Source organism: Gobio gobio (genome assembly GCF_949357685.1).
Source record: "Gobio gobio genome assembly, chromosome: 4".
In the NCBI taxonomy this organism is placed as follows: domain Eukaryota; kingdom Metazoa; phylum Chordata; class Actinopteri; order Cypriniformes; family Gobionidae; genus Gobio; species Gobio gobio.
The window spans coordinates 37814815-37831243 of NC_137100.1; the positions used below are offsets into that span (position 1 = coordinate 37814815).

At 40.6% G+C, this 16429-nt stretch overlaps 1 protein-coding gene across 1 annotated transcript; it reads right to left on the minus strand.

Annotated features, from left to right (window-relative positions):
* Window positions 1-5851: 5851 nt before the first annotated feature.
* On the minus strand, window positions 5852-15859 carry enc1 (ectodermal-neural cortex 1). The gene is made up of 4 exons (XM_079814878.1): window positions 15532-15859; window positions 14033-14332; window positions 12055-13579; window positions 5852-7043 (listed from the first exon to the last, which is right to left on the minus strand). The coding sequence occupies exons 2-3, from the start codon at window positions 14324-14326 to the stop codon at window positions 12098-12100; spliced, it is 1776 nt and encodes a 591-aa protein (XP_079671004.1). The 5' UTR covers window positions 14327-14332; window positions 15532-15859; the 3' UTR covers window positions 5852-7043; window positions 12055-12097.
* Window positions 15860-16429: the final 570 nt, after the last annotated feature.

A 16429-nucleotide genomic window follows, 5' to 3' on the forward strand; every position in this document is an offset into this window, starting at 1 on the left:
ACAGTACATTCCCACATGAAAAAATACTATAGTATATTATAGTAAAATTACAGCAAAGCTAAATAACATTAGCAATGGTCATACAGGTCAACTTGCAGCATGTTTTGTCCACTATATATGCGAAGAACGAATGAGGAATAATTTTTACCGAGGTAACGTTAGGCTACTGTCTCAAATACGTTTTCACATTGCCATAATAGGCGTGCTAATGTTGTTTTCCTCAGCGTCCCAGCATAATGACAGAGAAACGGGCTCTGATAATGCATTACTAATGTTAGCAATGACAACTCGCCGTTTTTATTTACCAAACAGTTCCTTAACGTTACCTTTTCAATTCAATGACCCACCTCCGCATCTGCGCTAACCTAACGTTACTTTGCACGAACATGCATAACTTTGTTCGACTGTCATGAATATTTGAAATGTCCATTTACATTAAGTACAAGTTAGCCAAACATAGATGAACCTTACCTGTCCAAGAGAAAATTAGCAACGTTGGCATCAGTCTTCAAATTATTCTCCGTTTTCAGCCCTCTCCATCTTTCAAAGGCATCTCTTATACAAATCCTTGTTTTATTTCGGACACTGTCACAACGTTTTTCTTATTCATAACGAGGTCGTTTAGGTTTCGTAAAGTTAGACATTGTTTATCCAAAAAGTTTATAGCTGCAGCTGTGGTAACTAGAGCAGAGCTGGCAACCCGAATGCAGAAACACTACTGACTTCGTGATTGGTAGATAGGTGGAGGGTGGCGCTTCAGGCATGACACAACATGTCAACATCAACATCAGTTGAGGGCTGCAATTTCACTTTTAAAATGACAATATCTTGGCCGGACAACTGTTGTCAGTGATATAAGTATTTGAAATTAACATGATTTCTTAATGTCTAGTGACATATCAGGGCCATTTTATGATTAATTGAAATACATTTCTTACATACAGTTCCTTTAAGTAAAAATTTCAAATATTAGCACCGTAGCTAACACATGGATATATTATAATTTATAAACACAGAGACCTTTCCAACCGTGATATGACAACGCTTCAACAAAAATCATCATCTGTAAACACAAAAAGCGACAATGGAGCATGATATGATACAATCAACCAAAGACAGCCAATCAGAACTGTTCTCTGTCACAGCACACTGCAGCAGGTAACACGTAGGCCTACCTTATATCTTCATCGCTGCCGTGTTTCTTTACTGTACATGTTTTGTATGACGGTCGTTTTGTAACTTGAGAGATTACTCTTAAATATCCTAAACTTCCAGAATCCACAGACAATCTAGGCTTGTTCGACTTGAAGCAGCGCTGCACAGACCGATTCGTGTATGAAATCAAAGTACAGCGAGAACGATTGAAGAGCAGACGGCTCTGTATGCTTTTGAATCACTCTCGCGGTACTTTGATGCTATACATCACCGATCGGTCTGGGTTGTGGCTAGAAGGGACACAGCAACAGCCAGAAGTGAGGTAAAAACTCACAGTAAAACATCAATACATACATTTGCTACAACCAGATTGTGTTTTATTAACGTCTACACCTACCCCAACCCTAAACCTACCCTTACACTAATGCAATTAAAGGACGCAATATTGATGTGTGCATGCTCAGTGGCCTTAGCTGTATCCCTTCTAGTCTTTACCATTGGGTCTGTGCTTCAAGTCGAACAAGCCTTCTATATTACCGGACATGTAAGAAGCGGCGTTCGGTTTCGGTGTGGGCGGGGCTACCTGTTTATTTTACCTGTAAAATAAATAAAGCATGATGGTATTATTATTATATCGGTTTGCGATTGTCTTTTCTTTCATATTGTGACATACATCCAAGTGAAATGGCTTTTCAAACAAGATCAAATGTAGACTGAACTTATGATTTTGTCCATCAGGAATAAGACGTCATTAGAGAAAAGTGCAAGTAGGAGAGAAAGTTATTTTGATTAAAATAATAATAATGTACACTGATAAATAATTTACAATAAATGCGGCAATATTTCATATATATATATATATATATATATATATATATATATATATATATATATATATATATATATATATATATAAATATAAATAAAGAATAGTCCATTTTGATTTCATTGTGACTATGCTGAAGCATTAGCAACTGAAGTTATAAAATATTATGGAGGTTATGATGGTTGCAAACAATTATAAATGTAATATTGAAGTTATGACAGAATATGTAAAAAATGATTTGTTTTGTTTAGAGGGTATGCAGCTTCTGTTCATACAGGTACTCTTCAGCTCATAAAACTACCAAAATCAAACAAAATGATAAAAGGTGTAAGACAGGCCACAAGTGTCGGTAATCAGGGAATGCCATAATCATGAGAAAGAGACGTGTTTTGCCATTATTTTGCAATTTTTATTATAGCTACTGGCTGAATAACAGGGTGCTGATTACCTGATTGATGATTGGATCCAATTTCACACAGAGTGGCCTATTATTGGCCAAGAGACAGTGTGACATCTCAAGGAGGCTCTTACTATGGCAGAAAACACAGAGCATGTGCCAGCTCACTGGATCCGACAGACATGTTGCCTGGCAACAGGAACTTGAGGGACATCATATCACATGACTGTGTTTATTTAGTATATATATATATATATATATATATATATATATATGCAGATATGTAATTGGGTTTTAAACTGTTGATTGGAGGAAATCTAGATGCCATTACACAATCCATAACATCTTCAATATAAGCATTACGATGTATTATCTTAAGTCGACATGTTATTATCATAGAGATATATTGTAATCACGTGGTTATATGAGCCTGTGAGAAGTGTGAACTTCATGGCCTTCTAAGGGAGTGATTAAGCACATCCTTATCATCTCGCCATAGTGTGCTTGGGTATCTGTTAGGAGCCTGTAAAACTGGTCTTACTTTAACTTGCTGGAATGTAAACACTCCTGTCCTCAGGAAGAGCAGGGTTGTAACATTGTGTCACCGTGAGTGTCTGTTTACTCATGGTTGACCTGCTAGTTATTCTAGGAAGGATGCACAATGTTTTGAATGGTTAAAATAGACTGCTTATTTGATATTCATTATGGAATTAAAAGAACAAGGTAACAGGATGATAACACGTAGGAGGAACTTCCACAAAAAAATGGCAAGAGGAAAGGAAAAGGAGGCCTGCGGTGGAGGTCTTTTTAAATTTTCATGCTTCACATCAGCTGCCAGAGTTGCAGATAATGGTCAGGGTTGCCACGGCAACACTGGAATAAAAGGGAAAGTATCTTATGGGTCATGTATGGCTGTTACTTCCTGTCTTGCAGACACACACACACACACGATGATCTCAGCCTTTTCCTGTACATTTATAGGGGCCCTTAATAAACACACACACCCATTTAACACTTCATACAGACAAGTGCTGCCTGCCATATAAAGCTGGCCAGATATGTGAGAAATGTTTTAATGAGCTCCAAATAAGCCATACTGGAATTAAAAGCTTCATTTCACAGCATAAAAGACAGGAAAATGTACTTCAGGGCTGCAAAAGCATATACTGAAGTTATTTTTGTCAGTTCTGAAAACCTGAATAATGCAATAGCCTTTTATTTCCATCAAGAGGAAAAACTCTTATCTTTATTTAGCCATGAATTTCACATTGTGAAAAAATCACTTGTACAAAATAATGTTAACCGCAGTGGTTGAGATAAAATAACAATACACTTATATAACACGACATAGAAATAAAAAGTAAAAAAACAAAACAAAGACACCCACAAAAACAACAGTACAGGCCAACATTGACAATGCTTTAGCAATGTGTCTGTTTGTGAAGGCATACAGCGTTTAAGAGTTCTCAATGCACACCGGCTAATGAGTCACCTCCGAATCAATCTTTCACTTGAGCGGGGGGGATAAAAGAGAAAAAAACAAAACACTTGACTATTACCAGTTCAAATGGAGAAGGAAGCAATGATTGTTGACCATTGCTGTGGCAACTGTGCTATGTGAGGGGGGCAGGACGGGGTTTTCTGATTGGCTGGAGGTCAGAGTGTGCAGTGTTCTGTGAAAAGGTATTCTGGGAGGGGGGTATAAAAGACTCTAAAGGCCAAAGGGAACTTTGTAGGCAAGAATTTCCTGGAGGAGATGAGAGGGTTTATGGGAGGAACATGAACCCCTTACAATTTTTCCTCTCACAGGGCTTTCCTTCAACTTTGCAGCTGTTCTATTGAACATCATAATTTATATTCTATTAAAATAAAGCCATGTACCGTAATTTGTTTGAAGCATGTGAAACATTGTCACAACAGCTATAGCATAGCAATCTGCCAGTGATGTTATTCAACCCAAAAACTACTGTCACGTGTATCTCCGCAGTGAATATTCAAACAGACAGATCATCTCTACAGGCTAGAGTTTGGTGTTTGATGAATTAGGTGTGGCTCTAGTTTGGCACCGACATGGTCTGTGCCCTCATGTAGATGTCGCTTTTACTTATTTTGAGACCTTTGGGATCTAGCTTTATCATTACAACATTGTGGTCATCATTATTAAACATGGCTGATGAAATCACTTTTTTTAATACCACTGTAGCAACTAACATCTACTCTTAAAAATACAATTCTTTATTCACAACTAGAATTCAATGACCATTTTAACACCAATGGCAACTTTTAAAGTTCGATTATTAAAATGTTCTCCACACTAACACTTTTGTCGACACTGGGCACTTCGTCACAATAGCTTGAGGCTGTCTACACTCATTGCGCCAAAGTGAAAGTTTTGAATTCATTTGTGCTGTTGTTGGAAGCAGTGCACATGCATGGAGTATGTCAGAAATAGAACGAGGCATTGGTTTACTGTTGGGGTCGTGTCACACCCAGTGTAGACAGTATTTCTCTTATTACAATGGGCTCTATCTGCTTTTGTTGAGTTGTGCTACTCACCTCCAGTGTAGAGATGGTTGTAAGAAAGAAAAACAAAATTTATTTGAGGAACCCAAAACAGTTCTTCTATAGCATCATATTTACTTTTAAGAGTGATCCAGCAAGTTGTTTGACATATTCCAAACAGCACAGCTGAACTGTAAGGTACGACGTGCTGGTAACAGTTCTAGCTGTTCTGAGAGCAGCTGCGTACGTCACATTCCTCAGATAGCTCTACACGAACCTTACAGCCCACGGAGACCCTGGGTCAGCCTGAGCTCCAGTACTGAGAGAGTGATGGACGCAGAGCAGGGGAACAGAGGATGCATATTGGAACGAGTTTGGTATGGGGGCACTGGTCGAAAGCACTTGCTAAACTATGCTGATGTTCTAGTTGATGACACTTGATGCTTTCTAAATGGTGGTTTATTCTTGGGTGAACTGCCCATGCAGTTTGAAAAATTTTCCTTGCCGTCCCCTAATCTCTCAAAACCACCTCCCAACTCCCCCACTTGCACCCAGGGTAATCTGAGGCTGTGACATCATTCGGCCCATTCTTATCCTGTCAAAGACCTTTGACCCCCCAAGCCTCCCTGTTTTGATCAGATGAGCAAGAGGCTCAAGTGTTCGCTGACCACTACAAATTCCACCTGCTCAGTCAAAATTACCTTACGTTAATGTGCAAAAAGCAGCAGGAACACAGAGCATTTTGGGCCATGCGTGGTATAAAAACCTGTTAACTTCTATACATCCAAACATGTATGCAAGCAAAAAAACAAAACATAAAAATTATAAATAAGATAAAAATACACAATGGAAACCAAAGCTTTTTTTAAAAAGTCATAAATTAAGACTATTAATAGACACTGAAATATTTTAAAGCCAGACAGCCAGTTTCTTGCACTTCTCATTCTTGTCCTTTTTTTTTTTTTTTTTTTTAATTTACAGTTTAGTTGTTGCCATAGAGACTGCATTCCCTCACAGAGTGACGAAATGGCTCACACCTCTTTTCTCTCTCCTTCTGTCGTTCACGTTTACCGTGACTGGATGTGCTTAGAATAGTACAGGCAAAAACTGTAAAGCAGAAGTGTCTCGCACAATTTGAGTTTTGTGCAGGAGAATCTTGAAATTCGAGTCGGTCAGTGATCAGAAGCTGGAAGGATAGTGTTTGTTGGCAGTTTCTCAGAGGGCATGCTCACGCTGTTTGTGGGGTGTTTATTTTGGAGGGGATGGGAGTATGATCGGGTGTTGAGTGGGGTCAGATGGACTCTCGTTCAGACTAACATGCTGGGACATGCGTCTTCCACACTCACTTAGTCACATATGCACAGCTGGTGCGTGTACCCTGGGACACGCTGTGCCCGTGTCCATTTTTTTCATTAGGCTGCTAAGGTTTGTGGAACAGTTCAGCATCAGCCTGTCCTCCTCGTACAGACATGTGAAGCACAAATACATGGAAAAAAGGTTCTCTTGTTTCCTTCGGTCCTTTTTATTCTTTAAACCAGCAAAATATGACGTTTATCAGTCCATTAAGAGCCCGTCTCAGCCTCTCTCCTTTTGAACAAGGTCTAAGTTAACATCACCATCGGAGAAGAAAAGGTAGATACAAATCAGGATGTGAGGTACTTTTCCTGGAGTATCTAAACATTTCCAATCATGCGTTGAGACTCCTGTTGATCTCCAAATCAAAAGCTTCCACTCATCCTTCATGCAGTATAGAAATTAAGACAGGCATACAGGTCTGTTTTAGCTTGCATGGCATCTGCATTGTACCAAAAATGGTCAGAGGACACACACGTAGGGGGACAAAAGTGATGATTATGCTGGTTATGTTGGAAGCTGACTGGGCTTTCAGGATGTGTCGCAGTTCTTTTGGTTATCACTGTAAAGCCCAGGTTGATACTTCACAAAACGTAGGATATGACATCACAACGTACTTGAAACTTCCAAGCAGGAAGTTAAAAGATTTTGGCGAACTTGCAGCAGAAAAAAAGCTTTGCGACTGAACTTCTTGCACAATACTTAGCTCTTATGGGAGAAAGTCTCTTTGTAAAATTGCACAGGAGGGTTATAGCGTTTCTTCACAGTTGGAATCCAGTAGACAATAACGACAAGTGGACACAAGGAACTCTGTGGAAAGATAACAACAAAAACACATCAGGAACTTCCATTTCAATTGAGGTATTTTTTCTATCATTACACTATTGATAGCTAGACTAAATAACACCCAGAACTTGTTATTCTTTCCTGAAATGCGCATGTGAATGTCATCTCACAAACATAATTTAGACACTGATCCTGACCATTTGTTCCTGATCTTTTCATTTTCCCCTCAAGGAAAAACAAAAGGAGAGGACAGGTCAGACCCTCACACCTGTTCAGCAGCAGATACAAGCCAAAACACATCACACACTCACACACACACACACACTGTACTCTTTTAAAAACTATCTGCATTCAGTCAGATCATTGGTGTTATTAAGTTAACAAAGAAGCATTTAGGAACCTAGAGCACAACTAAATGTAGTGCAACAAAAGCTTCCTCTTCTGTCCATTGTTGCATTAATGCGATAGTGTGTTTTTCCTCTTTGGCTTTGATGCTACTATCATTTTACAGCCTTAAGCTTTTGCAAAGGCCAATATCCATTCCGAAGTCACGTATTCTCTTTCGCTCTCTCAGGGCCTCTAGCTTAAAAGAGAAGAAAAATGAAGTAAAGGTGATCATTTGAAAGCAGAAGTCCCCCAGAGCATCCAAATCAAGTCGTTAGCACACATATTCTCTCTCTCTCTCTCTTCCTTCCCAACTCCCACTTTCTTCTTTTAAGTTGTGCATATAAACGACAGTAAGGGCAACAGAGCCCTGCAGTTACAGTAGAATTGTTTGCCAATTAAAACCCACTCAAACAGAAGCCCAAAGAGACTGGAAGGGGGCAAAGCCAAATCCATCCCTCCATCGATCCCAGGGCCAGTTGGGTGCAGATTCTACAGAGCAGTTTTTGAAGACAAAATGTTCAGTGAACCATGGCACTCCATCTAAGCAGCATGGAGCTGACTTTGAATGAACACAGCTTAGACTAATGACTTCCCTCCACTCCCACACCCGCCAAACACAAGCCTGAGAGACACACACGCGTGCAGATCACACTTGTGCACACGTGCAGGAACCTACAAACTTAATTTCTTTCCCCATTAATGTCTGTTATTTTTATATTGAGCTAATGATATTTTTGTCTCCAACCTGTGTCTGTCCATTCAATCTTCTTTCCTTTGCTGTGGTTGAAAAAAAAAAAAGCCATATATACATATTTAAAAGACTTTTGTTCTGCAAGATCACATTCAATTGATCAAAAAAAAAAAAAAACTTGCCTCCACAAAAATATGCAGCACAGCCGTTTTTAATTTTTATAATAAAAAGAAAAATGTTTCATGAGCAACAAATTAGCATTTTAGAATGATTTCTGAAGGATCATGTAACACTGAAGAAGACTGGAGAAATTATGCAGATAATTCAGCTTTGCCATCACAGGAATACATTACAATTTAAAGTATTCTCAATTAGAAAAGTTTATATTAAATATTAAAACAATGTTCTTTTTTTTCATGTTGAAAGTGTGAAGAATCCCATCCTCCATCCAAAGTTCTGAAGATTGAGGCAATCTCTTGTTGGCCATATGGGGGGGGGGGGATAAACAGGCATGTAGTTTGTCGTTTCATCTGTTCTAATATAATGCAGTACATCTGCAAAGAACATCATTGAACCTTTGCGGAGTTCAACAGCACATTTGTCCAAAAAAATGGTCTCACAGAGAGAGGGAAATGATAAGAGATAAAGAGAGCAGTGTGTCTACGTACGTAGGAAAGGGAGGATCGCTGTAACCAGATGCATTCCCATGGGAGAGAGAGATAGCAGGAGTTTGAGTGTGAGAAAACACAGCCAGTTGGAGAGAAAGAAAGAGCAAGACTGAAAATCTTTGTTTACCCTCCCTTATCCAGTCCTCCCCCTCTCCCCTCATCTCGGTCTTCTCTCTCCTCCCACTCCTCTGGCCAGCAGTGAGGCTCCTCATTGTTAGTTGGGAGGAAGCTTGCTTCGAACACTTCATGGTCTTTTAAATGCATAGGAATGGCTCAGTGAACAAAGGAAGGACCACCACTTTGAAATTAACTGCCCTATCGAGGTGGGCAGCATTTCACAGGCACACAAAGTCACAGAGACTTTAAAAGCAGAGCTAATGACCAGCACCAAAGGGTCAGGAATGGAATGAGTGTTGTTTTTCATTGAGGAGGAAGTGAAGTTGGTGTATATCTTGTTTAGTCTACTGTCCTGGAGTTTGGTCGACTATCAGTATTGAGGGGTTATTCTGTTCTCACTGCACCCTCCATGAAGGCAGAGAAGAAATTAAATGTAGAACATTTTAATTCATTCTGCCAGGCGGAGATTACTCTTTAAAAGAAAGCACCTAACAATAGAAAGATTTAAGAAAACTGTGCTAAATAAAAATCACCCTCTGTATCTCAGACTACCCTCTTTTTTGTCTAGTTTTTCCACAATGTCTTTGGCTCTTTGAAAATGTTCTCATCAAAAAAAGAACAAAAAAAAATAGTCTGTACATTCGCTTTTCTTTCCAAAGAAACAGCTCAAACCCACATCACAAAGTGAATTACAAGGATTTCAGAACACAGTAAAACATGACGATTAATAGTACCGAAACCATTTATGGAAAACAACAGCTATGATTCATCTGAATTACTTCATCTCACTTACTTACTTATATAGATTGCTTAACTTCAGAGTCAAACATGCAGTCATGCATTTGAAACATCGACAGCGTGAGTTTAAGCTGATCTATGATCTTCCTCCAATGTTATGAATCTATTGAATTCAGTTTTGTTTTGCTAAACCGACACTGTAGATACAAATATGCTTACATGCACATCTGTCAGATTACTGCAATATGTGTTTTTTTTTTTAAGTCACGTAAACACTTTAGTCCTACTTAAATTCTGCCAGTCATTTTTTTTATTGAACTAACATGCCAAGATAATGCAATTGTAGCTCTGCTTCTTCCAGCGTGAACACACGTTAAGGTGCGGTCACAAGTGTGGCACAGGTACATTTCTGTTGGTCAATCCGGCAAAATCTGCACGGGGGAAATCTTTCACCCTCATGCAAAATTCCTGATTGAGTGGATTCCTATTGAAATGATTTGATTGTGTAAATGTGACAACACCTTTAATCAGAAAGATTGCGGTGGTGTACAATGTGTATTTAATTATTCAAATATTTGATTACGCATTGTGGCATGTATACTCAGAAAGATAAAGGCACTAGCTCAACAACACAACAATCCACTGTAAACTGTTGATCAGACTTCATGCAAACATACTGTTGTCAACACACTGCTCAAACAAATACACAACACCTCATAATTACTTTCTCTGCCTTTTCTCAGAGCCCTCCCACCTCCTCCATTTGCCCTACCTCTCTTCCCTCTTTCCTCCACCCTTAGACAAATTTCCCCCTCAGGAACAATAAAAGTCTTCTATTCTGCTTCAATTACCCTCGGTGCAACGCCCCTCACTGCACGCTCATAACTCATTCAGCCCTACCGCAAGCTGCCTCCTCACAACACAGAGGCACACAAACACACAGTTTTACTTTGGATCTAAATTTTACATGTGAAGATTTGCATGTGCCCACGCACACATTAGAATTCAGTTGCAGCATCTTTCTATAGTAGGTGCGTGAAGCTTGAATCTCAAGCTCCAGCTCAAAGACCAAGGCTCTGAATTCTCTCAAGCAAGGATCTATTTTTTCTCTCTCCTAGTCTGGAGACTGATCAGATACAGCAGAGCCTCCGTATCAGCCAGACCAGACAGAGCACACACACACTGCATCAGTGGGCATATCACTGCTGAGAGGTAGATACAGGAAAGCCGGATGCCCTTTTCAAATGCAGTCCTGCTGTGACCAAAGCCTGTTTTCCTGGAGACGAAGCAAGGCCCAATGCTTAACAGCCAGTATTTTTATGGACTCTCAGGAGACATGACATCTGTAGCAGCCTATTATAAAACATCCATTAATGTACTCAGCTTTTTGCTCAAAATGTGGCTTTTTTAAATTAAACTTACCCACATTCAAGTGTTGATAAAAAAGGAATGCATGAAGCTAGAATAAAGGTTTTTTTTTATGTTTAAAAGCAGAGGGTCTGTATGCTCTGTACTGCATGCTCAGATATTCATACAACAAAATATTGTGGTGGTCATTACGCACACACAACCCCTTGAAAAAGTCCATCAGACAAGAACTGAGAAAGAATTCAGAAAGCAATGGGGAACTGATAGACAAAGTAATACATCTGATTGCGCATATGGGCAGAGGTTGATATTCATAGCATGCTGCCTTGCCATTCCTTTCCTCTCTGACTCACAATCTAACACAATCTAATTGCTCAGTCAATACTCAATTTGCCACTGATTTTAATAAGGTTCTTTGTCAAAGTATGCACAATGCAGATCATGAGGGATAAATTAAATCACTATATCCAAATGTAGTGTGCATATGAACAAACAAAGAGCCATGTAACCTGTGCACAGGACTTTTGCCCATTGTGTCAGTATGCTTACAAAGAGGGTAATGTGCATGCCAACCACAACAATGAATTTTTGGGAAATTTTTTAGCAAATAGTTAATTAAGGACATTAACACGTCCTCTGAAATTCCCTAGAGTTTCAAGGAAAACTTCTCTTAAAATGTATTTCAGTCCTTATACACTGTGACCATGTAATCATAAACCGATAAATAGCACAAGCAGCACATATTAAAATTCTATACTAGTTGATTAAAATAAGTTATTTTAGTCTACTGTAAAAGAAACAATTTCAATCATTTTAAATTAATTTAGGCATCGCAACTTTATGACGTACAGTATGAAAACTGGATGTTCTGAATTTATTTTTTATATTTAATAAATATGGCATTTAACAGTGTTATTAAATTATTCGATTTAAAAGATTCATTAATACAGATTAAAAAAAATGTTCATATTGCCAGATTACTACATATTGCATCTCTTTCTATAATTGGATAAAAAAAAAAAAAACAAGTCTAGTCATAGACTAGTTTTTAGATTGCACAACCTACCTCATAGGAACAGTAGGGCCACAAAAGGGGGTGCAGGCGTGCTTCAGGCTGGGAGGTGTTTCCAGGTGCTGACGAAGGCAGTGGGGATTAAGGAATAAGGTACGGTAGTGATGCTGTTCCAGGCATCGAGCGTGGGGTCATAGCAGTCCAGGGTTTTACAGCGCTGTGTACCAAAGTAGCCACCCACCACATAAAGTTTGTTTCCAGAAGCCACCGCCTGGCAGCTCATTCGTTTCGCTGTAACATCTCCAACTTTAGTCCACTGATAAGTCTCACTACTGAATTTGTAGGCAGAGCAAGCAGAGAATTCGGTGTCGCCGCCCATTACAAAGATCTGGTTGCCGAGAACAGCAGCTGCAGTGTATCGCCACGGCTGCGGGCAGGACGCCGGGACTGTCCAGCGATTTTCTGAGGGATCGTAGCACTGAACTTTGGGTAGCTTGTCGTGGGCCACACTCGTTCCTCCGAAGGCAAACAACTTAAGCTTTACGCTGACGACAGCTGCATTACTAACTCCTTCTCGCAGAGGTGCCACCATGCTCCACTTGTTAGCAACTGGGTCAAACTGCTCTACCTGCTTCAAGGACACAGATGGTGATGCAGGCAGACAGCCAGTGGCAGCTGTGTGACCTCCGACGACATACAGGCAGTGGCGTAACTCAGCGGAACCGTGACCGAAGCGTGCTATCAGCATCGGAGCCGCTTTGGACCATTCCTCATGTAATGTATCGTACACCCAAACGTCCTTAGACACACCGTTCTCGGAGCCCCGGCCACCCGTCACGTACACTTTGCAGCCAATGGCACAGGCACTGAACTCCTTTCGTGGGCTGGGGATGTCCGCCTTTGGAATGATCTCTTTGGCCTTCTGGTCCACCAGGTAGAGCTTGTCGCACATAAACGTGGGGCCGCCCAGCAAGAAAAGCGCATGACTGGTCTTGCGGGGCCGGGCGCAAGGACTGTTGACGACGCCGTCGTTTTGCAAGATGCGCAGTTTGCAGCGGATGGCTTCGTCTACCAGCTCTTTGCTTTTAGCCTGCGCGATGATGAGCTCCTCCGTAGAGACGTTCTCCATAAGGAAGATTGCAGGCAGCAGAGCCAGACGCACGGTACGGAGCAGCTCCGGAAGATGACAGTGCCTCCTCTCGAGGTCGTAGTTCACCCAGTTGAGAGCTGACTCGTAGACCAGACGCTCGTCCTCGGTTTCGAGCTCTTCGTGTGCCAGCAGTTTGACCAGCATGTCCTTGGGCAGCTGGAGAAACTCCTCAGTCTTGCAGATAGCAGGGAAGTTACTGAGACACATGCTCCAGGACAGCTGGAACAGCTGGGTGCACTGGTGAGCATCTGAGAGCAGCAGCATGCCTAGGCAATTGGATGGGTGGAGGTTCTTTTCCAGGAACTCGGCACAGGCATCTCGAATGTCCTGAAACTCCAGCATGTCACCGGCTTCAAGGAGAGACTCTGCATTCTCCTCGTTTATTATTACTCTTGACGAGTAGGCGTAGTCCAGTAGGAGCTCCAATACCTAGACAATGTGGAGTAAAAACAAGGTTAACCTACAAGTGATGACCTAATTTTTGCAGTAAAACTGCAATGTGAATTACTTGAAAACAATGAAACTATTGTTTTGCAAAAGCAAGCCTTATTTTCAAACCCAGATCTTCTCCAAGGTTTCAGAACTCTCCAATCAATCAGGTGTTTGAGTAGCATACAAGTAGAACACAATTTAAAGTGATAGTACATCCGCCCCACCCCAATTCACACCTTTATAAAACACAAAAGATTATATTTTGAACAGTGTTTTAATGGTTTTGTCATACAATGAAAGTCACCAGGGTCCAAAAAACATTGAAAAAAAAAAGATCTTTTGTGTTGCACAGAAGAAAGTCCTACAGGTTTGGAAGCACATGAGGTTGAGTAAATTTGGGTGAACTATCATTTCAACACTAGAAAACAAATGTAAACATTACAACAATACCTCTGGATGAATGGAGTCCCTGAAGTCCACTTCACTGTCCTGACTTTCTCTCAGCCCTCCGCTGAACATTGCTTCAAAGTAGCGGCTGCAGGCGGCCAGCACAGCCCTGTGGCATGGGAAAGAGCGGTTTCCTGCGTGGAGCAGAACATCTGTGAAGAGTCTCTGCTGACGAAGAGCATTCAGGTGCATTAGCACGCTGTCTGCGTATGAGGACTTGTGGAACAGGTAGATGTTCATGGAGCCTGTGCTGGCACGAGACTTGCGGTTCTCGTGGACACAGACAGACATTTTCATTGAATCCTGAAAAAAATGAGAGCGAGAGAGAGAGAGAGAGAGAGAGAAAATGTTCAGTTGACAAAATTGGCATACTGCTGGGCATTAAACAGCCTATGTTGTCTGTTTCAGAAGTTGACTGACATCGTTTTAAACAGTGATATGATCAATATCAGCAAAATACACAAAGAGCATGCCAAACCTCAATATGAAGGAAGAAAAAGATGATGTAATTCTGCAAACACAACATAAAAAACAACTGGAAGCCTCTCTCTGATGTCTAGCCGACTGGAATGTGAACAAATGCAAGGGAGTCTAATCATTACCAGGTGTTCAAAGGCGAACGGATAAGGAGGGGAAACTGAAGGGGAAAAAAAAAAACTTTCAGAAGTAAACACTGCTGCCTGAAATTTACTGCGGAAAAGCGAACAAAGAGTTGAGCACCAGGCACAGAGTCAACACTAAGTGTGTCAATGTCACCGACTGCCATCTGGTCACCTATATGGTGCACATTCAAATCCAATCAGTCTGAATTTCCATGTAACCGATACACGCCCCCTGGTCCCTGCCGGCTGTCAACATCCCTCCGGGGAGAATTTAATTGTGTTCCCGCTAATGTTGTGCAGAGGCGAAATGTAGTACTGAACTGAGCTAAATACATTAAGGACACAAAAGCAATGGTGATGTATCACACCTGATACAGTCCAATAATCCATTTAAATTGGCCACAGCTGTGAAGTACAAGAGCCAGGAACCATGTGCTGACATTGGCCATTAATTATTTTGCAACATAGCACAGATAGCAATGTTATGTGAATGACTGTATGCATAAAGCATAAACAATCAGTTAATAACTTGCAATAAAACAAATAATGCTATAAGTATAGCAAGCACTTTTCAAGCACCACTTGCGTCTGTGCCCAACAGAATCTCATGACAGTGTCATAGGTGCACTGACATCACTGACTATTTTATTTATCATTATACATTTTTACCACTTAAACTATTATTATTAATATTATAACTGATTTTAAAAAATGTTTTAAAATGAATAATTATTTTGATGTTTTTTTTGTTGTTTTTTTCACAGGGGAATATAAACAACCCCCCACCAAAACATTGACTTCAAGAAAAAGAAAGACTTCAAGAAAAGTTCAGCCAGCCTATGGTGACTACAAAAATGCACGTGCATTTACATTTATGAACATACAGACTGTATATATCACCTGTTCAGGAGCAATGAGGACTTCAGTTCCGTCTGCTTTGGCCCTCGAACATGCCACAACGCGACGCGGACAGAGTCACAATACTGGCAGCGCTGCAAGCTCTGGTAACAGCGTCCGGTGTCGCGTGGATAAACCACAAAATAAACAAATGAAGAGTAATTTAATCCAGATGCTTTTAACGTAAGAAACTAGCCTACACGAATAATTTGGTATATTGTTGCTGAACATAGAGAACTAGTTCCTCTATCTTTGTGACTTCGGCGCGGGTGCACAAATACATTTGCTCGTATCGTCGTAGAGCAGCTCTCGCTCGAGTGCAGGTCTCAATAGTGAACAGCTGATGGGGTGTGAGCTTTTAGAGGAGGAAGAAAGAGAGGCGGAGCGCCACTGCTCTTTAGGAGAATGTGGGAGGAGATAGACTGCTAAGGCAGAGATACGGAGATTGATGATGGGGCTCATTAATAGAGTAATTAAGGGATTTTATTAGGCTGCATATCTCCAGGGGTGTGTATGAAAGTATTCCAAATTATTGCAAGAATCAATGCTATACATTTCGTTATAAAAAGTCATAAAACGTCCTTTTAAGAATCGCAGCATAATTTAGGTGAAAGTTATCCAAATTAATAGTGAATGCTGTGTATTCAAGTTAATGTCCAATCATCTATTCTATAAACTGCACTAGGACTTCAGCCTAAACTTTGTTCCTCAGTAGTTTGAGATGCACGACCTTGCACACGTTGGTTAGAAGGTTCAGAGCTATTACTGAATTGAATTTACGGTACAATGTCGCCCCCTGCTGAAAAAAAAGGTGCATTTGCGTTGTCTGCATCAGGCCTGTAAATGCCCTTGACATACACCGGACAAAAAAAAATAAGGGAACACCTGACTTAATCATCAC

Excerpts from the sequence above, each read along its gene's own strand:
- enc1 (XM_079814878.1), bottom strand. The coding sequence starts at position 14,326 with ATGAAAATGTCTGTCTGTGTCCACGAGAACCGCAAGTCTCGTGCCAGC. Across the intron at positions 13,580-14,032 it reads GGGACTCCATTCATCCAGAG|GTATTGGAGCTCCTACTGGA; the intron begins GTATTGTTGTAA and ends CACATTGTCTAG.